The sequence below is a fragment of the Bombyx mandarina genome, chromosome 05 (assembly GCF_030267445.1).
Source record: "Bombyx mandarina strain Sakado chromosome 05, ASM3026744v2".
NCBI lineage: Eukaryota > Metazoa > Arthropoda > Insecta > Lepidoptera > Bombycidae > Bombyx > Bombyx mandarina.
Genome location: NC_143212.1, coordinates 3,975,618 through 4,001,868, shown reverse-complemented (window position 1 = coordinate 4,001,868; position 26,251 = coordinate 3,975,618). Strand labels below are relative to the sequence as shown.

The 26,251-nt window shown below is 38.5% G+C and overlaps 1 protein-coding gene across 6 annotated transcripts in view; it reads right to left on the bottom strand.

Moving 5' to 3' along the window:
- Obsc (Obscurin) overlaps positions 1-20,951 on the bottom strand; it is a 125,004-nt gene extending 104,053 nt beyond the window's left edge. For 3 of the 6 annotated variants that reach the window (XM_028178321.2, XM_089727321.1, XM_089727320.1), the window contains exons 1-3: positions 16,185-20,951; positions 15,996-16,111; positions 3,850-3,987 (exon numbers count right to left, since the gene is read on the bottom strand). In XM_028178321.2, coding sequence (XP_028034122.2) covers positions 3,850-3,987; positions 15,996-16,111; positions 16,185-20,777 — 4,847 coding nt within the window. In that variant the 5' untranslated portion in view covers positions 20,778-20,951. The remainder of the gene's footprint in view (positions 1-3,849; positions 3,988-15,995; positions 16,112-16,184) is intronic. The other 3 variants (XM_089727322.1, XM_089727323.1, XM_089727324.1) reach the window with 2 other exon arrangements.
- Positions 20,952-26,251: the final 5,300 nt, after the last annotated feature.

The following is a 26,251-nucleotide window of genomic DNA, read 5'->3' as shown; positions in this document are numbered from 1 at the left end:
TCTACACAAGATACTGATACTGACTGATACAAGATACTGATACTGACCCTTTGGATGCTAGGCACTCGAACAATTGTTGGTAAGTTAATATATACTAGTGGTCCCGCAGTAGTCGAAATTCGACTATAATTATTAATTAAAATTATAAGTTTAAATTTAAGTTCTATTGTCAAAGACTTTACTTCTATAATCACTGATTTCGCCAAGACTACACTACTATATATACAAATACTATTAAAGATAAACAATATCAAGCTATTTTCAATTTGACCACAGACTTTAAGCATTAACTAAAGTTTGTCAATAAACAAAGAGTATATATACCTATACATATGTGTGTGTGTGTGTGTCAAATACATGGCAATGTGTGTAATGTTTTCTTTATTGATTTAATGTATCTTTTATGCATTATTTTAAAAAAATATTAACATTGTGCACTCCTTCTCTATATCCCTATAAGTGTGGAAAATTTCATACTCCGTCCGCGCAATTTTCGAAAAAAGGGGTACAAAGTTTTTGCTTCACGTATTAATATATAAATTACATAAATTACTGTTCCATTCCATCAATGCCAATAGGAACGTATAAGAAAATTGTCTTTAATTCACTGTAAACTTGACCACTCTCCGAGTTATAGCGACTGTAAATAAAAAGGACGAACAGATGGAGCCATACGTCAGACGAGAAATGGACGATATCAAAATAAATGTCGGATAACATTAACGCTCACACTTGAAATTGGTCGAAGAAAACAAACAGATTAAATAAATATTTGGAGTTTTATCAGAGCGAGTAAGAGATTTCGTAATCAAATGTTTTTTAAGACGGTGCATATTGGCTTCACGTGTAATGTGGATGAAACAAAATACTTTCAGTATTTTATTTTAATGTTTTTCTGCAGTTAACCACGAAACCTAATGTATACAACAAATAATTATGCTTGCATGCAGCGAATCAGCCAGTCATTGAACCTGGCAGGCGTGAAATGAAAACTGTAACAGGCCACATAACCAGAGTGTTTAGTGCGAGCTCTTTAACGTTCTCGATAGCGTAAAAGTTAACTCAAATTTGCATGCAGTTAGAACAGCGCCCCTAGCGGCAAACGTAAGCAACATTCCAACTCCATACAAATTTGAGTTAACTTTTACGTTATCTAGAACGTTACAAAATTCGCACTAAGCGCACTGAACTAGTTCGACTAAATGTTAACCAGATTAAAGTAATTAATTTAAATTACTTCATTAAGCCGCGCTGTATATTTGTGGACAACTAAAACGAATTATTCGCGTTGAAGATTATATTATTCATATTACTTATGTACCGATCTGAGCATTCTCGGTCAAGCGATGAGTCTGCAATCAAAATTTTATAACAGTACCACTGCTAGTAAAAAGAATATAACAAAATACCAACTTTTGAAACTACAATCACGGCTCAATCTCGCGTTAGTTGTGTTAGCTAATGTTCTGAATAACTTAGCTGTCTTAACCACTGTAGGTTTCAAACTTACATATACATAAGATTAAGAAAACTATTAAAGAAGATCTGTGCAATAAAGCTTACTATAAAGTCAATGATTATCTAGAAGATTGCACAAAGTGGGAATGAGTTGCTCGCTCCGGGCATTTCAATATTGTAATCATTGTTACGTTATAATACTCATTGTAAAAATGAATATTTAAAAAAAATCTAATAGTAAAAAAACAACAACTAATATTTAAAAAAAAAATAGACATGCCCGCTGAGTTGCTTGCCAATTCTTCTCAGGACGGAGGCTAGTTCTTGTGAATTGGCGGTAATTCTTTTGTCGTTCAACAAGTATGTACTTTCATTTATGTTGAATAATTTTTTTTGATTTGATTTGATTTGATTTGAAACAAAACTGCTGGGCAATTGTACCCTGCTTAAAGTTACTTCAGCCTAACACTTTTTAGAGCTATGCTGATTTTTTCGATTCTCCACTTACTAACAACTCATGAAAATCTTACCGAAACTTTACTAACAATGTCTCGCAACGAGAACAAAGTGGGTTGAACGTGTTTAAAATCTATGCTGTTCTGTGAACTGAAACACGAAATTAATATGCTGCGATCGGATGTGTGTACTCTTGACCCACATTATTAATTCGTATTCCTTGTTCCTAATAAATATCGTCGGGATTTTCTATATGACATCGTTTTGGCGTACCGCTGTTGCGATGAATATATAGAAATGTTAATGCTGAGTTTGTTTGTAGTAAGGGCTATTTCAAAATTATAGATATTGGATTTCAATCACAATGGTAATATCAAATTAAACACAGTTAAGTCAAAGAAGCTTCTAATGAATCCCAGCTAGATTTTTCGTTTCTCTAGAATCACACAAATGTGACATGAACTAATTGAATGCTAAAGGCTTTTAAGAATAGTACTGAATCTGACTACCAGTTTTTGAATACGAGTCCTGTAGTACGGTCAGGAAATCGCCCGATAGCCTAGAGAAACAGTTCGTGACAAGGAAGATTGAGGGAAAGAGACCGCGCGGGCGCAGTCCGACAAGGCGGTTCCACCAAATCCGCACCACACTAAGGATCCCATTCCACGAAGTTCTTCATAAGACCAATGACCGGAGGCGCCGGAGGGACATTTTAAGAAGTAATATCTTTTTTTCTTATTGCTTAGATGGGTGAACGAGCTCACAGCCCACCTGGTGTTAAGTGGTTACTGGAGCCCATAGACATACACAACGTAAATGCACAACTCACCTTGAGATTATAGTTCTAAGGTCTCAGTATAGTTACAACGCTTGCCCCACCCTTCAAACCGAAACGCATTACTGCTTCACGTCAGAAATAGGCAGGGTGTTGGTGTCTACCAGCGCGGACTCACAAGAGGTCCTATCACCAGTTGTGATATGACAGTGATGCGGAAAAAGGAGACATTGGTAAAATACAACTGTATACTATACTTGAACACTTCTAAATATTAGCCAATATTAGGTATCTGGAAATTCATCAGCATATTTAATACGCAACTAAAATACAGTAAGCGCATCTCGAGTTAACGTTTATTTTAAACCAACTGGTTAATTCATATTCGTTTTGACGTCATCATCGCTCTTGGACTAGTTCGGAGCTTACAATATTTTATAGACATTTTCTATCCACTCCATGCCGAGCAGAAATTATCGAGCAAAACCAATGATGAAAGTACAAGCAATATCGTTTCCGCTGAGTTTCGCGAATTTCATAGCAAATGAAATCAGGTCACGCAACTCTCTGTAATGTAGCTAATTTATTACTGTTATGTAATTGTCGCTGGAGGAAATTATATAAAGCAAAACATTGTTTATTAATATTTTCTACTAGTTTTTTTAGGACGGTAGTTTTGTCGTAAACAGATTTTTTGTTTAAATTCTCGTATGGACAATAGTGGATACCTTTGGCTTATTTCCTTCTATAAAGCACTTTAGGTCATTTTAATGTCTTTACCCTTCTATGCTTGGTGGTAGGACCTCTTGTGAGTCCGCACGGGTAGGTACCACCACCCCGCCTATTTCTGCCGTGAAGCAGTAATGCGTTTCGGTTCGAAGGGTGGGGCAGCCGTTGTAACTATACTGAGATCTTAGAACTTATATCTCGAGGTGGGTGGCGCATCTACGTTGTAGATGTCTATGGGCTCCAGTAACCACTTAACACCAGGTGGCCTGTGAGCTCGTCCATCCATCTAAGCAATAAAAAAATAAAAAAAATAAATGCTTGCTTATAAGTAGTGAACGGTGAGTTTGTCTCCCATTTACGCGAATTAAACACACAAAGCATCAAAGAAGAAAACTTCCTAAAAAAACCCGCAAGTTTTGAACAACAGATACCTTTCTTCGTTCTCATTGACTTTCTTTCCGGATTTGTTCTTCGGGTGATTTTTCTTCGGTCGTATAGCAATCTTGTGCTTCGCTGCTGATGTGTCCAGGAGGCTCGCCTCGACGTCCAAGTCCGCTAATTTTGGCCTCCTGGGAATAAGGGCCATCAGTTAGGGTAGGTATGTTAGAAACAAGGCTTATGGAAGAATATTTTTTTTAACATGCAGGTCGTCTTGACGTCTTTGACTGCAGGTTTTTAAAGGTATATTATCACTCTAATGATTAATTTAATAATATTTATACTAATTATGAAACCTAAATGGCCTCTAGTTGGTGGGAGTTCTGGAAATCTGTGAGGGACTTATGTTCAACTGCAGACATTTTGAGGGTTGCTGTGATAATTATGAGCTCGGCTATGATCAGCTTTGAGTTCTTAACTTTAATTGCCCCGTTGCTCAAGTGGTTCGAGACCTTGATTGCTGTACCGCGTGGTCCAAGATCGAAGTCTTTTAAACAGTTGATACAACCTGAAGGTTAGTTCCATTTAATTGAAATTCAGGAGTTGATAGGATTACTCGTGCTCCTAATATGCATCAAATAAGAAGCTGCTAAAGATTTGTTCGATTTGATAATTAATATTTGGTTGCCAACTCCTCCTGTGATAGGTGTCACGTTTTGAGGTTGAGAGGTTAATATTAACTTCAAAAACAAAGAAATGGCTAAACGAAAAAATATAATGGCGTATTCACAAAAATAATATTGGCAAGCCACAATAAAACATATTCGGATTCTGCAAAACATATTTTCGGTTGATATATGTATGTACTAGGTGGAATATCACGCGACGCGAGTGGGCAGGTATAGTGTTGCCATCAATCAGCGTCGGACGGTCACTGTCAGGGTTGAACTCAGCTGCAATGTCGCAATGTCTTACTTCATTTAAATTGCTAGTTGGGCTTTGATTTACGTTTCTCAGTATTCTCAAATTTAAAAGCATTTTGAAATGCGATAAATTCTAGGCTAGAGAACCATATTGAAAATACTTTGTTCGCGTATTACAAAGGAGGTACAGGTGTGGATACCTCGAGCTGCTACTACTGCGATTCATCCATAGAGACCTTTGTTGGTCTTATACTAGACAAATGGGCTCATGGCTTTATCAATTATTGTCTCATGGAGATCATTAATTACGAACACAGCTAATGTTCTGCCTACCGCTAAAAACAATCATAAAATCTGCAAATAGAGGGATTCTGGTTGTAGAAAGTCTTGTGAGTCCGCACGGGTAGATACCACCACTCTGCCTATTTGTGCCGTGAAGCAGTAATGCGTTTCGGTTTGAAGGGTGGGGCAGCCGTTGTAGTTTAAAAACTGAGAGATTAGAACTCATATCTCAAGGCTCAACAAATATCTCAAGGATGTCTATGGGCTCAGGTAACCATTTAACACCAGCTAAGCTGTGAGCTTGTCTACACATAATAATACATGCAATAAAAAAAAAAAATTTTATACAAAAGTTTAGGTGTTTTATTTCTCGATTGAGGCACTACGAAGTCTGCCGGGTCAGCTAGTTGTAATTATAAATGTGAACATTATTATGGTTCTATTGTCAAAGACTTTAATTCTTTAATCACATATTTCACCAAAGCTATACTATAGACAAATATTAGGCAAAAAATATTAGTCTGTCTATTCTCAATTTGACTACAGACTTTAAGCAATAACAAAAGTTTGAAAATAAACAAAAGAGTATTTAATCAAAGAGTATGCGTGTCAAATACATGGTAGTGTGTGTAATGTTTTTTTAATTGGTTTAATACATGTTTAATGATTTTTTTTAAAATAATTAGCATACCGCAGTCCTTTTCTAAATTCTCTATAAGTGTGGGAAATTTCATAGTCCTCCGTTCGCGCAATTTTCGTCAAAAAGGGCTACAAAATTTTTGCATCACGTATTATTTAATAATATAAATTGTGTCATATTGTGTTACAGACTTATAAACGTGAGCGGTACAACAGTACGGATGCAGTGCATTGACTGTGTCGTCCTGGAACAAGCTATTTCAGAACGACCCAGTTTCACTCTGACGTCAGCGTGCAACGTTTATAACTTAGCATCATACACGAGAGAGCACAACTTGGAAATTTAATTTGTCATATTCGAAGCGAAACTGTAATTATTATTGTGGTCAGTCAGTGAATCTTCGAATGACGAACGCGATGTTTTAAAAAGTTGTGTATTTTAAAAACGCTGAAGCGAAACGTTTGGGGAATCAGTCGTTAGTTTAAAATTTTAATCGACTTTTTTCGTTTCTCTTTTGAACGATTTCATGTCCGTGTAGTACATATCTACTGTGTTAAGAAATATAGGATGAAATTATTGCCTTTTGATTAGTTTCGATTACTATTTAATGCAGAAAAATTAAGCTTTTTGTGTTTTTTTTTCCTAACTTTGCTGATAGCCTTGAGAGGTTATTTCAGCTTCACCCTAACATGTAGGTTAGCTCACCGGGCTCAAACCAGAAGTGTTGCTAGCACTGGCCCTAGCAAGAGCGGTTCTTCGCAGAATCTACCACCGGATCGGAAATGCGACCCACTGAGAAGATCCGGCGAGAAACTCAGTGGGCTGTGTCTATGGGTTAATTCGCTTGTCGAACCCGTCGCTTGAACTCGACGAAGGGCTCGAAGGGCGAGGACGGTGACCGGTGCTTGAGGTACCTAAAAGCACCGTTAATGGATCGGGAGGATCCGTAATGACGTGCTTTGGGCGACGTCGACTATTTACCATTCGGTCTACAGGATCGGGTATGATTGTGTTCGTGAGTGTTCATGACGTACGCTAACGCACTGATTTTATCCGATTGATTTGAAACTAATAACAGCTATTATTGAAAACTTACTCATGATTTTCATTATCCTCATCACGGATGCAGATACTTATTAGTAATAATAAGTAGTAAGTACTAAATAGTGTCCCTTTATTGCATTGATTGGTGGATGAGCGCACGGTACACTTATTGTAAAGTCGTTACGGAGTCCATAGACATCACCACGTGAAAGCCGCCAACCAATCTGAGACCAGATGTCGAAGTCTTTAATGTACACCGACTGACCCACACTTCAGATGGGAACGTTTTGCGGCGAACTAGTGGTATACCTCATCATCATAGTCGGTTATTCCTGGCAGAGCAGGCGTGGTCATGTGGAATCCTTGTTTATTAAGGCCTTGACAGCTGTGCTCCATAGTTCGCGAACTGAGGCTTGGTGCACGCACTCGTTAAGTGTGGTTTTGGTAAGGATTTTCACCTGATCAGTCCAGCGCATGGGGCTTCTGGAGAAGGATGCTCCGTATATCTTGGGCTGAGCATCGCACCAACGCCTCAATCCGAAAAGAACTTAATTTCTCTCAAAGGTTGTCAGAAGTTTTTTTTTTTTTTATCGCCTTTGTAGGCAGACGGGCATACTGCCCACCTGATGGTGAGTGGTTACCGTCGCCCATGGACTTCAGCAATGCCAGGGGCAGAGCCAAGCCGCTGCCTACCGCTTAATACTCTCCACAAGCCTCGTTTGAAGAAGGACATGTCATAGCGCTCGGGAAACACCGTGCAGGGGAGCTCATTCCATAGCCGGATGGTACGTGGCAAAAAAGATCTCTGGAAACGCACTGTGGATGACCGCAGCGGCTCCAGGTAGTATGGATGAACTCTACTCCGGTGGCGGGCGGTGCGATGGTAAAAACGAGATGCTGGTATCATCTCGAACAATTCCTCAGAGCACTCCCCATGGAACATACGGTATAAAATACAGAGGGAACCGAAGTCCCTCCGCAGACCCAGAGGCTCCAAACGATCCGAGAGAATGGGATTATCGATTATCGAGAGTTTATCAAGAAGCTTGCAGCTCACGGTAGAGTCAATGGCAAAAGATCTCGTGATATGTCCATACCTACCAGCATGCAAATTTTTTTACCGTCAGTAAATACCAGTCATCGATAGCAGTACTAGGGTACTCAATTTTTTTTTTAACGCTGGGTAATTCGTTTTCGGATACCCGGCCGAGAGGGGTAACAGTACGGGTTACGTCGGACTCCGGCGCCTCCAAAGAAGAAGAGGGAGAAGAGGAAGACCAAAGTCCTCCTCTTCTTCCATTTCCTACCGGGAGACTACGCCTTGAGAAAGGCGCGCGAGGCGCTGCGCGGCGTCTACCATGCAGGACCTCCCCCACAAAACCGACTACCGACTAAACCTCATCGAGATCCACCACTCCAACTCCACGAAACTAGGGTATTCCTACCGTAAGAGAAACTCAGAGAAACCCGCCCATTCTCCGGTGAACCTCTTAGTCATCATCACTTATGAGTCCGTGCGGGTCGGTACCACCACCCTGCCTATTTTTGCCGTAAAAGCAGTAATTCGGTTTGAAGGGTGGGGCAGCCGTTGTAACTATACTTGAGACCTTAGAACTGATATCTCAAGGTGGGTGGCGCATTTATGTTGTAGATGTCTATGGCTCCAGTATGGCTCCGGTAACCACTTAACGCCAGGTGGGCTTATAGTCCACCCAGCTAAGCAATAAAAAAAAATTAAAGCGTGTACATCAAATTATGACAAATCATTCCAGTGACAAGTGCCAGGTAACGTGTTTGTTGTTTGCTGATCCATTTTCCCTCCAGCCGTTCGAATTAAAATCATATTTATTAAGACTTAAAATTCATTACATAAAATGCCTGCTCAGTGTCAAAATATGTTAACACTCCCATTCGTATTAATATTATAAATACGTAACTAGCCTTGTCGGTTTATTGCGTTTGCACGCCCAATTCACTGAACCGATTGTGACGAAATGCGGCTTAGAAATAGTTTGTTCCCTGGGAATTAATAGAGACTACCTTTCGTTCTACAACTGAACAATGGGTTCAATCCATGCGATATAAAGTGTAGTCCGAATATGATTAAGTTTTTTGTGTGTGTTCCAATGAATTTGCGAATGGTTTAGGTTCACAATTTGTAAGACCCTTTTTTTATTTATCCAAACCAATCCTGATTGTTATAAGCTATTCAAAAAAGTTTGTAATTTTCAGATATAAGACTTGTATACAGGACGTCTGTCGGGTCCGTTAATATATTTATAAAAACTAGTGATCCCGCAGTAGTCGAGATTCGACTATAATTAATTGAAATCATAAGTTTGAACATTATTATGGTTCTATTGTCAAAGACTATCATCTCACCTCAAGTTGATTAATGTTTCAAATTAATCAACTTCATTTCGTTTCACTTCATATTACCATTTTTCATTTATTTTTTATAAAATAGTAGACTACATGGTATGATAACTTTGCCTTTCCAGTTGAAAAAATAGAACTACTACTACTCCTAAATTTGACAACAAAAGAGTATGCATGTGTGTGTGTCAAATACATGGTAGTGTGTGTAATGTTTTCTTTATTGATTGAACGTATCTTTTATGCTTTATTTTAAAAACATATTATCATTGTGCATTGCTTCTCTATATCTAATATATAAAATTCTCGTGTCACAGTTTTCGTTGCCATACTCCTCCGAAACGGCTTGACCGATTTTGATGAAAATTTTTGTGCTTATCCGGTATCTATGAGAATCGGCCAACATCTATTTTTCATCCCCCTAAATGTTAGGGGTAGTCCACCCCTAAATTTTTTTATTTATTTTTTAGACAAAATTTTTAATTCCTATTTTTTTATGATACAACATACAAAAATACATACAATCCTCAATTTTCACCCTTCTACGATCAACCCTTATTTTTTATTTGCTAATTAAAAACTTTAAATTTTTTGGCAAGATTTTCATTTTTATTTTTATTTTGTCATGAATTAAAATAAAAAATCTGATGTTACTCTCAATTTTTCATCCCTCTATGATCAACCCCTATTTTTTGTTAATTATAAACTTAAATTTTTTTGGCAAGTTTTTTATTTAGTTTTATCATGACTTAAAATAAAAAAAATCATATTACTCTCAATTTTCACTCTTATACGATCAACCCCTATTTTTCCATCCGCAATAACATTGCAAGATGGCAATCAAATATTATAATTGTAGTACGATAAATTCTTATTCAGAGTTTATAATTTCAAGTTCCTTTAATTATGATTTTTTTTAAATTGAATTTGATCTCCCGCGCTCGCCGGTCGACTACTGATCAACTATCAATCGATCAGCTATCCCCACCAGGTGTCACCACTGATCCAGCAAACATCACGTAGTAGGGATGGGGACGAAGCCGATCTCCTGTCTTACTTACTCACTATACATCATAGATTATACACTTAATATATTTGAGAGCTATACAATACTATACATTTTTCAGCCATGTTTTGTTGGTTTTATTTGTGTATCAATAGTATGTTCAGTAGGTCTGAGAATCGGCTACTATCTATTTTTCATACCCCTAAGTGAAAAGGGTTGTCCACCCCAAACATTTATTTTTTATTTTAATTTTTTGGATAATTTTTTTTGTTTATAATGAGGTATTATGTGGTTAAATGAGGTTTTTATTTGTACAGTAGAATTTCCCTAGAAATCTTATTTAAGGCAACACAACGTTTGCCGGGTCAGCTAGTTCTCTATAAGTGTGTAAAATTTCATACTCCTCCGTCCGCGCAATTTTCGTAAAAAGGTATACAAAGTTTTTGCTTCACGTATTAATATATAGATTAAAGCCTTTAAATTTCTGTATACTGAACGTCAGCTTCGTAAGTAAAGATCTAATATCTCATTGTTTAAATCCTCCAAACTGGTCGCAATTAACACAGTCATGTTCACATACAACTTCTACGATCACATCGTGTAATAAAAAACGGAAATAATATTTATTAATTTGTTTAATTAGGTAGGTTGAGCGTACTTTTAGTATGTACACCGGTGTTTCCTAGAATCTTGCCGAACAGTAGTGGAATACAAGCTTGGAGACTTGAAACTCATGATTCAAGGCGGGTGATTGAACTGAAATTATGTACTCCAGTAGCCGGTTAAAATAAGAAGATACGGGAGCTCAAACAAAATTTTTTTTACAGGAATCCTAAATTTTAACAAATTCCGAATGGCATTCAGACTCCCTCTTGGCGTGGTCGCCGTGAATTACATACCCGATCCTGTAGACCGAATAGTAAACAGTCGACGTCGCCCTAAGCACGTCATTACGGATCCTCCAGATCGATTAACGGTGCTTTTAGGTACCACAAGCACCGGGCACCGTCCTCGTCAAACCCGTCGCTTGCGACGAAGGGCTCGACAAGTGAATTAACCCATAGACACAGCCCACTGATATTCTCGGCGGATCTTCTCAGTGGGTCGCGTTTTCGATCAAGTGGTAGATTCTGCGAAGCATTGCTCTTGTTAGGGCCAGTGTTAGCAACACTCTGGTTTGAGCTCCGTGAGCTCTTGTGAGCCTCTCAAGGCTATCAGCATAGATAGGAAGAAAAAAAACATTCAGACCGTCTATCTAGATGACTTCTGCCGAGATATTAAGAATTAAGGTAAGTATTACAACAGATAAAGACTAGAATTTCCTATCGGCTAAATTCTAATATTAGCTCTATTTAATTCTAATAAAAAAAAAGCTACACGTTTACATGTTTTAAAACATGCTTAAATATCTTTAACGTTATCTAGTTGTAAACATATTCAAAGTATTTTTTTATATTAATGATAGTATCATAAAAATGTGAAACTTAAATTATGATATTTCTCAACATTATTATTCCATAAAGAATTTAAAAAAAGCTATATATTTTTACGAGGCACTTCGCTTGTCTATGTAAAACGTTCCTCACCTGCGTTAGTCAGGTTGGCCGACTTCCAGATGTACACGACGACTCCGGTCTAGCCATATGCATGTGGTTTTGTCTATTTCTAATTTTTTTTAGTATTTTTACCATTTCGAAATACTGATAAAATCGTATCGTTACTGATGCAAAATTCTTTCACTGATAAAATACGAGACAGATCCAAAACTTCAATCGCTCGTTTATTTTTATGTCCTAATTTATTAACGGTAAATGCCTTTTCGGATTAGCGGACATGAGGATATTTTTATATCGCTTAGACAGGAGAATACGCTCATCATCCACCTGAGAATTTGCTAACATTAGCTAGCAAGAGCAGTGCTTCGCAGTATCTAAAACCAGATCGGAATTGCGACCCATGGAGAAGATCCGACGAGAAACTTAGTGGGCTTTGTCTTTGGGTTAGTTCACTCGTCGTGACCGGTGCTTGAGGGGCTTAAAACACCGAAGGAGGATCCGAGGGATCCGACAAAACATGTTTCGAGCAACGGCTGCTTTGCGTTTCCCCATCGCGTCGCTTGGGTCAAATGGGTAACTAGCGGCCACCATAATAAGAGGATTATCGCGTCGCGCCGCTTTGTCGAAGTAGCGTTCTGACACAACTTAAGATACTTACGTATCGGTTCTCATAACTGCTTTGCGGCAGAAATAGGCAGTGTGGTGGTACCTATCCATGCGGGCTTACAAGACGTCCTACCACCAGTAATAGCTCTACGCTCGTCTACCACCATAACTATTTAAAACCTGTTATGGTGGAAAACGGCCTGTCTATTAATCAAACCTGAAGATTTTGATAGGTGATAGGATTAAAAAACTCAAATATGCTGCAAGTGGTCGTTGCTAGTTGGTATGTATTGTTATCACATTCTTGTCGCTCTAAAAGAATGTCTGTCTTATACGCTTCGATCTGTTAGACCAAATACCTGTTATATCTATGAAAGAAAACAAAAAAAAAACTGTCACATTACCTCAAGGTGATTAAATCTAAAACGCACACCCATAAAGTGTATATTTTTATAAATTTAACTGCCAATTATACAGGAAATAAGATCTTAATTAAGAAACTAAAAGTTACATTGAAATACTAACTAGTCTATGGTTTTCTTGAAACAAATTAAATGGCCGTTCTTGAAACAAATTACAATGATACAAGTGATTCCGTGAATCACGATGATTCACGAACCCAGGATGATGCCCACGCACCGAAAGGTGAATTAAATAAAAATCTTAGAAATAATAACAAAATAATTTCAACAGATAATATACTAACTATCGAAGCGTGGAGCGAAAACTGTCAATAAATTATGCAAAACGAATGAAAAATGTGTACATAATAAATCTCTACTTGTGTGTTCTGTCAACGTAGTCGGTCTTCGAAATAAAGAATAGCTCAAATTTTATAGTTATTTTTACGCCTGACCAGTGAACTCGGAACGCTTTGCCGGGAAAATTACTATATAATATGGACAACATTGATCTCTTGAAACTAATCGCGCGTCTCATGTCTTACCATGATGATGCTTAATGTAAGAGTAAGCTGTCCTGATGTGCCAACAACAAATATACTAAGTTTCATTACCATTGGAATAGGAACTTAAAGGATAAACAAAGTAACATAAGCTAGAGACATTAATTGTACAAGTTGATGTACATCGTATTTCTAAAACCAAATGACTTCATGTATATTTGTATTAAAAAAAATTATAATAATATGAAATACTAACCGTACTCGCACGCTTAGCTGGGCATTTAAAATTAACATTATTATTAGGGAGTCCAACACTCATATAAATATTAGCCTATCCATTAAGTACATGTATTTTCTACATGGATAACAAGTTTCAAGTCAATCGGATACATGGTTCAGTAGTTATAACGGAACATCCGTAAAAACCACTGTAGATTTATATAAATAAATATATAGATAAATTTAAAATGATTAGAGTTAACAGAACGTCTTCTGTTTCTAACGCCTTGGAATGGCATATATTTTGAATCCCGTTCTTGAACGATGACGTCATTATACAAAGCAGTGCGTTCCCTGACTGACATAAAGTTAAAGACTAAAATAGCATTATATTTTCGAATCAACGCACCTAGGTATTTGTCATAGTATTAGGTATTGCCCAGTGCCCATGGGCACTTATTGTCAGGTCAGCCACATATTAGTATGTCTATAACAGTAAAATTAGGTATTTGAAATATTAATATCGAATTCTTTAGGTTTTACTATGAGAACGTAATCGAGATTCATAACTGGAGTGAAAACTTTAAAAATATTTAAGTATTTTTTCCTTAAACATAATTTGTTTCACGTACTTACTTCTTCAGTAATATGTCGGAGGCCATGATAGTTACCACTCGTAACGACAAAACCCCAGTCGAAGCATTGTAGATTATAAACTGACATTTGTACTTACGTTTCCTTGCAATTACATAAAATACTGCATATACAGTAAAATACAAAAAAGAAAAACTACAAACATTTCACTAAATTTATTACATTACCTTTTTTAAATCGATGATACACATAGTACACAATATTATACATAAAATCAATGAATGCCAACATGAAGGAGCTAATGAAACACAATGTTATCACAATAAGTTTTGATCACAAATATAAAATGATACATATATTTTAATTACAAATCTTATAAGCTGATATATACAATGGTCTATGTAATGTAATTTTACAACATGAACCGTTTGAGAGAACATTCTAACCGGCACATTGCTATGATTTAAATCAATAAAACACTATACATTTTAATATAAATCTAAAATTTAATTTTACAACTAATCAACTGTCTGCTAAATGTAAGCACGCGTGAACATTACGTTCCTAAATGATTCTGTGAGATATAAAAACTTAGTATTTCCCGACTACGATAATAGTTCTACATATAATCTGAATGTCAGTGTTCTTTGTATTAATGGCAGTTACACTTACTTTCACCCTTTAAAACGAATCAAGGAGAAAATTTGATAGAACAAAAGTGAAATTCTCAGCTTGTTACTAAGAATGAAATTGTAAATATTGGGGCTAACCCGAGCCGAGGTAGGATACTCGAATAAGCTCGTAAGTGGCTGGACATATTCACGTGAGTTTCAAAGGTGAATTCTTAATTCATATGACATGGCTTGCTTGGTTAAAAATTGTAGTCGGGATTTATTACAATAAATTTCATTCGTCGAAGAACAATATCAAGACTTTTGTTTCAATCACGATCGCAAATTTTATGTTTTTTCCGTTGTTATGCTGTGTAAGCGTAAATTTATGATTCTTTGCTTTTTATCAATAATAATACATTTTGTATGTAGGCACGCTAAAAACGTAATCTAATGATGGACCTCTCGTTTTGAAGAAGTGGTTCTCGTAACAATAAACACGGCCTCTGTACCTGTATCAATAATTCATATTCATTACAATGTGATTCTACTGATATCTTCTGTCCCTTCTTAACACGTGTCTCTCTTAAAACTTTATTTAAAGACTACCACAGACAGCTGCTCTGGGCATCATCTGCCTGTGACTGGTGGTGACCACTCTTCAAGTTGATGGACTTTTTGACGTCACAAGGTAACACTAGTAGATCAAGTGATGCGGCATGCACGTTTAAATATAGATGATAGATTAACGATGAACATTATTAAAGAATTATTATAGGAAACAAAACATTTGTGAGGCGTCAAAGTGCAATGAACTCTCGTCTAAATTTACAAGCTATACGGAATGTTTCGCGCATCGAAATGAAGATAATATGCATTCCGGACATTTTCTTTATGCAATCCGACGCTTAGGAGTATCACGAATAGATGACCCGTGCTGTTTGTATTAAGTGTTGGCGGGGAACAATCGTATTGCATTACGTATGCATGCTATTAAAATTGTCAATATATATCACTTAGAGAGGACATTCAAGTGTTGAACTACCAACGAGTTACGGCTTAAAAAAATAGCAGAATGGATTTTGCGACAGTTCCCATGCACAGAACGGCAAATCGCAGACTCTCCCTAAAATTCTAATTGTATTTAAAAAAAAACATCTCCGATTACCTATAAAATAACAAAACATTCTAAATCATGAAGGTGACCTCTACTGAATTAGCAACTGCTTTGAACAGACACAATTCTGGTCTTGTCCAGAGCATGTATCATATTAATGAGCTAAACAGTCAGTACCCAATCTATTACGGTTATAGCTGAAGTAACGACTAGTGTTACACAAGGCGCGCATGTCCGTACAGTTATTTATATGTTTACGAAATACATCAATGAGGGCACAGTTGTGCAAAGCTCATGCCAATAATAAAATCATGTACTTACTTGGCTCCGAGAGCAGTTTTCGTGTCGAGAACCTCGACTATGTCGCCTGTCTTCAACGAGACTTCGTCATCGGTAGCGGCGGTGTAGTCCGAAGACGCTACCACCACGTCGTCCACCTGTAACAACCAGAAAAACCACATTAGTTGCTGAGAATTAAAAACAAACAAACAGTTTCACGATTCAAGGTACCTTAGGAGGACTCCTGCTACAGCTGGAACGAGATCTAGACAGTGAGCGTGAAGGATATCGTTTGTAACTGGGTGTATTTTCCAAGCTGCTCATCCTACTCCTAGTATTCTCCCTATCTAGTAAAACCCCGCTGTATTTCCTGCCCCAACCGCTCATTCTCGTTATGATCTGACTATTACTGATATTGCAATAGCCGTTAAAAGTTTCCAGATCTTCATCTTGGTTGTCCACAATAGGACAGCTGTACATTGAGAAGCGATGAGCCGAGGGCTGGCTTAAGTTTAAAGCTGAGAATACGTGTAGGGGTTCGAAATGTTGAATTCCATTTTCATCTAGAACTGTGTACGCCACTTGTCCGGTTAAAACCGCGCGACTGGCTTCTCTAGGAACCACAGCTTGCAATCCTTTTTTCATGATCAACAGAGCCCCAGAGACTTTCTTCTTACGCTGGAACAAAAAGTCTTCCATGGCGAGACTATTTTCAGGCTGAAGTAGACTCAACGGGACGTCTTGTGATGACATGAGAGGTGGTTCTTCTGGAATGATCATCAGCGCGGCGCTTTCTCGCACCAAGTCCCTAAGATTAGGGTCCGTGCGAGCCAACTCTGGATTGGTTTCCAACTTATGTAAAGCAGAAAGCAAGCTGGGAGATTTTTCCGCGAGCTTCCTCATAACAATTAAACGTTTTAATATGCTAAGGCTTGTATCGTCGGATGCTATTTTAGACAAATCCTCTTCACTGTTTACAATAGCCATTAGTTTTGTGGCGATGTCTCTCATTCCGAGTAGTTTAGCGAGCCCGACTGACTGTGCGATTAATTCCTTCACGTTTTCGTGTTCACACTTCTCGTTTAGTAATATTTTTATTTCTTGACTGCTCGAATCTTGGACCGCTGACACGATCGCTTTTTGCAACGTTTCAGTGGCTTCATGGTCGGTGTTTACGAAATATATTGACTCAGAAATACGTCCAAGAATGTGTTGTAGAAGTTTCGTGTCGCATTTGGAAATATTTTTGAATGCCGGGCCTAATACTTCGTTCTCGGCACCAAGAAATTCTCCAAATTTTTCAATAATTTCATCTTCATTGATGGAATGTTTGTTTAAAGCATTGTTTACCGCCAGTTTTATTAATTCTACTTTAGATTCCGACGTATTATCGAGAATTTCATCACAGAGCATTTCTTTATCTTCCTCTTTTTGAAGTATCGCGTACATAGCCGATACAAAATCTTCATCAAGAGCCTTTCCTAGAATTGTGTCAATCGATTTCAAAATCATTTGATATTTCTCTTTACTATTATTATTGTTTATTTCTTCAAATTGTTCAGCAGTTACCAGGGCTGCCAAAACTGCGGCAGCAATTGAATTTTTCACTCGTTCTTGATGTGCAGACTGTCCATTACCTCCAATGAAACTAACGCTTTCCTGAATATCCATACGCTTTTTGGTTCCTCTGATTTTCTTGATTTCAGATGATGCTGAGGAGTCACTTCTATCACTGTCGTGCATTTCAGACTTTATATGAGCACTCATTTCAATAATCGATGAAATAACATCCATCAATTGGTTCGCAACTTCGTCTTTTAAACCGAAGTCTGTCACGAATGCCTTCAAGGCTTCTACGTTTTTAGTTTGATTTAATATAACACTGATTGATGGTAAATCGGCTGGAACCTGTCTACCGATTGACATACCTGCTTCTGAGAGCTGCCTTAACATTTTAGTGTCGATAGTCAGCTCGCCTTTTGTAGACGTTGTGTCATTAGGATTAGTTTTTACTTTGAGTAATTTGAGCTCTTCAGGGGTGACAACGAAACTTTGCACTGAAAATTCCAAGCCTTCTTCACCTTCGGTTAGATCGGGGGCTACGAATTTAAGTCCTTCAGGTGTTTGAACGATTTGACCAGGAACGAAAGTGACTCCATTATCATCAGTTTCTACCACTCTTCCAGGAACAAATCTGGGTCCTTCTTCGGTATCTACAACTTGACCGGGAACGAATCTAGAGCCTTCATCTGTAGAAATTACTTGGCCAGGTATGAATGTTGGACCAGCCTTCGTTTCTATAATCTGTCCAGGAACGAAGCGAGGACCATCGATGGTATGTATAGTCTGACCGGGAACGAACTTTGGTCCCGATTTAGTATTCACAACTTGACCCGGTACAAATTTTGGTCCATCTGCCGTATCAACAACTTGACCCGGTACAAACTGCTCTCCGTTTTCAGTAAACACGATTTGCCCAGGTACGAAAATGCCTTCCACCATAGTACCAGGTACAAAGCGGGATTGATTTAAATCATTTTTCACCAGTCTTCCAGGCACAACTTTACCTTCCACTTTCGGGATCCTAGGGCCAGGATAGAACTCTATGCCCTTAGTTGTTTGTATCATATGCCCGAATACGTAAAGGGATTCTTCTGATAATGAACAGGTTTTGATATCTATTGGTAAACCAGTAGGTGTACTTTCTGTAAACGTTATGTCTTCAACGGATTTGGCAACAGAAAACTCTACGTGACCATCCTGCACAATAGTTTTTCCTGGTACAAATTTTTCCCCGTGGTTCGTAATAACGACTTGACCTTCAACAAATTTCGGCCCATCAATAGTTTCTAACGTTGTTCCGGGAACAAACTGAAGAGAAGAATCACTGGTAGTTTTAGAAATACCGGGGACAAAGCAACTTTCTCCGTTGACAGTAATTGTTTGACCGGGAACAAATTTCAAGCCATTCGGTGTTGCTATCGTGGCACCAGGAACAAAGTGTAACTCGTCGTCTTGCTGTAGTACTTGCCCGGGAACGAACTGCCACTCATTGTTAATCTTCGCATTTTGCCCCGGCGTAAAAGTGATTTCTGTGTCTTCTGTTATTGTTTGACCGGGAATAAATTGAACGCCGTCCGGTGTCATAATCGCCTGACCAGGAACAAAAACTTCTTCGGATCCTGTGCTAATAGTTTTTCCGGGTACGAATTTCAGTCCTTCTTCAGAAAGCACTGTTTGACCTTCAAGGAACCGATAAGTTTCGTTCTTGGTTCTGATTGTTTGACCGCAAACAAACTCTTCACCATTCGCTGTCATTAAATTTTGGCCAGCAAGAAATAAAGGCTCATTGTTGTTTTCGTTCATAACTATGTGACCTGGTATAAGAGCCGGTCCGGCAGGCGTGTTGACACTTAGACCGGGCACAAATATTGGGCCATCTGGCGTCTCAATAGTCTGTCCCGGCACAAAAACAGTACCTTGGGGTGTATTCAGCATTTGTCCAGGAACAAATTTCTTGGCTTTGTTTATGTCTAACGTAAGACCAGAAATTGCAGCTATTTTATTTCTTTTACCCTTTTTAATATTCTTGACCACCTCCGGCAAACAATCGATGGTCGGGAGCATATCAGTTTTTCCGTTTTCGATTAATCTTTCAGCAACATTAGCCGTTTCAATCAACTTTTCACTTGATAGCTCTTTAATTCCACTCAACACTGTCTGTTCAGGTCGAGCTTTCACTGGCTTAAGGGGGTTAACGCATGGCACACTCTCTAAAGAAACTGACACATCGCTAATATTTTTGTTAACTTCATATATCTCTGCTTCACAATGATATGGCGCTATCTTTAAGGGCGTCGGTAGTTGTGTTACTTTCGGTATAAAATTCTCATCAATAATATCTTTTTCAAATTCATCCCAACTCCAAGACTCTCCTAGAGGGTGTAACTGATTTCTCCATTCTCCAGAACACGTCACAATGCTCGATTTTGAGCGCATGTGATTCAAATCAAAGTTGTCGTAAGTGAAGCATTTCACGTCGTGTTTCTCATGCTTGAATTCCTCCATCTTGGCTTTTTTCGCTTTTCGATCCTGGCGCTGTTTCTCTTCTTCTAATTCTTGAACTTCAGCCAGTTTTTCTTTATTCTCAAAAATTTTCTTCATAGACGATAATCCAGCTGTGCGTTTCCTTTTCTTCTTTTTTTCTTCTAATTCTTCCATTTGTCTTTGTTTAAGTACTTCTGCATTTGGTCCCTCACCTTCGAACATCTCCACATCTTCGGTAAAATCTTTAAAGTCCATTGAAACGCTGCGACCCTGTTTAGTCTTGATAAGTACAGTGTCCGAATCTTTGGCAAGCATAACGTCCCTAACGTCGCCGTCGCGAACCGCCGCTTCCATCTGAGCAGAAAACACTAGACTACATCTTCTTTCCTGCACTGTGTAAACGTAACGTTTGTCTTCCGTAACTTGTTTCCCTAAGAGCAACTCTATCAATCCTTTCTGTGCTTCAGTCGAACCGTCTAAAACAGGGAAAATATATCTGTAGTCCGGCAGCATCTCGTGTTTTCTGTTTCCATAATTAATTTCCGGCGAATAATGATGCGGTCCCAGTTCTCCGGATATATTCGTAATTTTACATTTAGCCTTCGTAGAGCGAGCCGTGAGTAGTACTGGAATGTAATGATGTGAAGGCAGCCCGTAAGACTTGCCGGTGATCCTGCAGCAGCGCTTCGCATCGGCAGGGGAAATCGGTGCGAGAAGAGGAAAGTAGTTGGGCTTCGGCAGCCCTCTACTGCGGCCCGTAATTCTGCAGAACGACATTGTTGTTGTTTTCACACTACCATATTATTTGTTTACAGGGTTCTCAAGATTTACTCAAAATATTTCGTTGGACGATCGTATGAGAAACTCGCGGTTGGGAGCGCGTGTTGTCGGAACGGGTTGTTCGAGACGACTAATGCCACGAGCGGTCGGGGTAGAGCTTTAGGCGCCGAACGATTCGCACCTTCCACGCAGACGGTGTGCCGATCACTTGTTCCGGTTGCTGTCTATTTATAACCAAGCGAAAGATGGATTTACTTAAAACAAAAATATATGACACCGTTCCGAACAGCTCACAAGAAACCACAAAATGTTTATTCGTTCAAACAACAACGTTTCAGTTTGGTTATGTAATTTTTTTTATTTTTTTTTATTGCTTAGATGGGTGGACGAGCCCACAGCCCACCTGGTCTTAAGTGGTTACTGGAGCCCATATACATCCACAACGTAAATGCGCCACCCACCCTGAGATATAAGTTCTAAAGTCTCAAGTATAGTTACAACGGCTGCCCCACCCTTCAAACCGAAACGCATTACTGCTTCACGGCAGAAATAGGCAGGGTGGTGGTACCCACCCGCGCGGACTCACAAGAGGTCCTACCACCAGTATAAATATAATATATAATTGAACTGAAAGCAAAAGAACAGCGGTTCTGAAATGATGTACAACATCAAAATCCTCGTAAATATTTTAAACAGTAAACAACTGTATACAAAATTCAATTAAAAAAAACATGTTGCGTCTTGTTGAAATTCATAATTGATAATTTACGTTCCCACGAAGAGAATCGAGTGAACGGCTATTTTAACCTCGCGTCTTACATTTTTACATAAAGAGCTTTCGTAACGTCCCCCCAAAAGTCTTTGTTTATTATTCCAGAGGTCAATAACATCCGAGAAGAGCTTTTCTTCATAAAGGCATTGTTCGGTTGAGAGGACACAAATCAATCTGTCCACGCCGACGGAGTTCATTAAATTGAAGCGACAAATTTATTAATTCAACTAATTAGGAGCGACGGACACGAATCTCGTTAGTAGAAGCAGAAAGGAAAACGAATAAAACGCGATGAGGATATTTCAATTTTGTAATGCGAAACAAATTTTATGTCTCCAACTAATTTAGTTAATGTTCGTACTAAAAAAAAAAATTCGAGAAATTTTACGATAACATTGAAATGTATCTACCATTTTTTTTTCATACCTATTCTAGTAACCTCGAAGGGTTATCCTAGATTCCCCGAACTAGTAGGTGAGCTCGCGGGGCTCGAACCTGACGACGTTGCTAACACGAGCCCTAGCAAGAGCCGTGCTTCGCAGAATCTACCACCGGATCGGAAACGCGACGCATTGAGAAGATCCGGCGAGAAACTCAGTGGGCTGTGTCCAGTGGCGGATTAAAGGTCCAGAGCGCCCTAGGCAATCACTTTATCGGCGCCCCTGTACCGGCCATAAATGGCCATCATAATACTAAGTTTTAACTAGGTAGTTGTTTTTGCAATTACGATCACGTTGTATTGAGCATGATGTAATAATGTGTGGCCAATCATGGGGTAAAAAAGTAATCTATTGTGAACTGCTCATAGATCAGTTACCACTTTTTACTACAAACCTTCCTATTCGTACACTCTTGACAGAGTGGTCGTGGTCATGCATCAGTCGGATCCTGCGATACCGATGCTCTCGCGATGAGACGCTTACTACAATTACCACAATGGTAATAATTGATCTATGTTGCTGGTGATTTGTTTTAGCCCAAAATTACGTCAATCGTGATTAAGCTACGTTCAGTCGAGTTCAAAAGTCTTGTGAGACCTATACCCCAATGAAATTGAAAATTAACAGCATATCGATTACTGGGTCATCCCTACTGGAGTTAGCCCAATGATCTAAATTCGACCATATATATAAAGATTCATTTTATCTCTAACATTTTCTCTTTTGTTTTTGATAAATCGAATAGTCAATAACGTAACATAAAGGAGACGGTAGTTATTAATAAGATACTACGATTGTATTCTTAGTTTATCATTTATTAGCTGCGAAAATGAAGAAGTCAAAATGAAAATAATGTCAATTAAAAAAAAACCGCCTCAACGAAATGTCAACGGTTAACCTTGTCAACTGTCAAAAACCTAGTTATTTTTACGAGCGCTACAATCTAAATCCGCGGACCTTCACGGCTTCAAGAAACCGGGTCCGTTTATTTTCGTTTCCTTCAGAATTATAAAAGAGAAGACAGATCGAAGTGTATTATTTGAACACGCGCACAAATATTTACAAAATAAACGATGGATTCGTGTGGATCGCGCGTCGAAATGTTTGTGGGTTGCTGTATCCGAATTGATATTATAAAATTTCGTAAAAAGTTTGTTCTTTACTGCTTTCGGTTGTAATAGGAAACAAAAAATTCGGTAATCGATGAGAAAGAACCGATTTATATACCGAGCAACGATACGTGTTTTGTTTATTGCTTAGATGGGTGCGCGAGCTCACAGCCCACCTGGTGTTAAGTGGTTACTGAAGTCCATAGATATCTACAACGTAAATGCGCCACCCAACTTGAGATATAAGCTCTAAGGTCTCCAGTGTAGTTACAACATACATTTACACTCAAATTAATAAGTAGATTTTCTAGCTTGCTGTTAAGTAACTCATAATACCACTTTTCTATCACCTGTTTTGTTTTGTTCTAGTGGTGGTACGCGCATATTGTGAGTAGCTGGGCGGGTAGCCTACCATCACTGTGTCTGCCTTAAAAAAAGCCATGCGTTCGGGTTTGAATGGGGATAGTTATTTTTTTCCCCTGCCTATTCGTAGGTAGCTTAAGGGGCTATACAAGCTATGTCCGGACGGGTAGGTGAGCTCACAGACTCAACTTAAGAGAATTTCCTAACACTAGACTTAGCAAAAGCAAGGCTTCGCAGAATCTACCACAGTATCGCAATCGTGACTCACTGAGCAGATCCGGCGAGAAACTCAGTGGACTGTGTCTATGGGTTCGTTCGCTCGTCGAACTCTTCGTCGTAATTGACAAATTTGACGAGGACGGTGACTGGTGCTCTTAAAGCCTAAAGCACCTAGAATAAATTCGGGGGATGCAACAAGACATACTTTGGGCGACAAAGGCTTCGCGTTGACCCGTCGTCTGGGTCGGATAAGGGTTATTTAAGCTAACCCTTCCACATTTAATATTTAGTCAATCTCAGCTAATCAATATACACTCGGGAAAAACAGATGGACAGTTCGAAAGCGCAGAAGATGAATATTACGAGTACCAGTTAGATGTAGCTTCAATAAATTAACCATTTATACTCCAACAAGGTTCATTGCTCTGATATATTTTCTTCGTAGTCTCATTATAATTACGAACCGTGAATAGAAACATAAAAATATATGAAACTTCAAAGGGTTCGCCTTGCGTAACGGGAGGAAGGTCACGACGGACCCGCGCTACTATATCATTCACACATGAATAAACCGTATTAATAAATCCTTTTATCTGTTGTAATCTTGGATCGATTTCAATTTAACCCAAAGAAAACTATTTCGTCATTGATTTCATCGTTTGTATAGATTTCTAGAAATAAACTCTTGCATGCTTAAATCAGAATTGAAGTTTCCCGAATTTTTTTTCGAATATAACTCTAAATCAATCGATGATCATGGTTAGTCCAAGATCGGTCCAAGCCAGCCGAATCGCCAAGCTTTAGTAAACATGCTGGCATGCCGTGAACAGACTAAGTGTCTGAAGTTTGATGTCAATATATTAAGTGTATAATCTATGTTGATGTCATGACAGAGGCCATAGCCATTTTTTTTTTGTTACAATTTTTCCTTGTTAGGAAAGGCAAGGGGATCTAAGCCCATACAGCCTTGTCTGCTCTATATATTCTCTGAAAGGCCATAGCCAACACATCGGTCCTGCCAACGCAACTAGAGACACAAGATGCAAGCCTTTTTTGACTTATTCTAGAATATCACGGTTCATCTTTTTTTATTTTTTTATTGCTTAGATGGATGGACCACCTCACAGCCCACCTGGTGTTAAGTGGTTACTGGAGCCCATAGACATCTACAACGCAAAAGCGCCACCCACCTTGAGATATAAGTTCTAAAGTCTCAAGTATAGTATATACAACGGCTGCCCCAACCTTCAAACCGAAACGCATTACTGCTACACGGCAGAAAGAGGCAGGGTGGTGGTACCTACCCGTGCGGACTCGCAGGTATTCAACAGTTCCTGGAGCCCAGGGCTAATAAGGTCAACGATCGAAATCCCAATTGGATTGATAAAGGATTGATATTTAACGAGACCCTCAAATTAAACAATAAGTTTGGCTTCGTCACAGAAATCAGTAACAAGTTGGAGGGTAAAATCGGTGATAATTCACAAGACGTTTCCATAAAGCGAATCTAAAAACAACGTTCGTGAACTTCAGCGAATGCTACCTGTGGTTTAATTCACAGATTGACAGCGCATCCGTTTCTGTCGATTGAAGAGAACAAATGAACAAAGAATAAAGCTATTCTCGTGGTCTCTAGCCTTCACTCTTGAAACGGAGATTAGTCCATAAATCGCACATCTAAAGGAACGATGAAAATGTAACTGCTAGGAGCGAGGCACAGACTGCACGTGTTCTCTTGTAGGAAAATCTTCGATTAGATTCGGAGAAATCATAGTTGAATTTAGCACATGTTGAAACCCAAACACTGCAATTCATGTTAGAGAAGTCTTAGATAAAACAAAGCATGTTATATTTCCATATCCATTTGAAAAATGGGATAGCCGTTACTTCAAACAAAACAAAATCTTTTTTTTTTTTTCATTCAGCTTGGGCATTACAGGTGCTTATATTTATGACTATGCCACTATTTGGAAATGCAGCTTCAGCTACGAGAAAAATCGGTGAGAAACTCAAAGCTAGGTAATTATTTTCAACAATAAATTGTACATTAAAGCAATTGAGATTTATTTCGAGCTTTAACAACAAAATATGTTGATTAACTTAACTATGAAATAACTAGTAATAATACAAAGCTTTAGTATTGAATAAATACTATAAATACGTCTAACTCAAGAATCGATTCAATCAACGTCATTGCAGAAAACTTTTCGATCTGTATAAGCCGACCCGACTTTTAGAGAAAAGTGGTACGACCATTTTTTTTTATTTCTATTTAACTAGACGAAATCTGAGGAAAAAACCTACAACGCGTTACAAGATTAACTCAGCTTCGTGCGGTGACCACGTTTATGCACTACAAAAACTCATTTATCATTTGGTCACTGCAGTGATGTCTTCACCTTGAGACATCTTCCTTTGATCAATTCCCCGTTGCAGTTGTGTCGACGTGTCTTCAGCCCCGCCTGACTGAGGATACGTCGGAAGAACTGCACTTCAACCACGAGTACATGTCATGCGACCTTCAATTAATGTTACTGTCAATTTTACACGCAATATTAAGTTCTATTA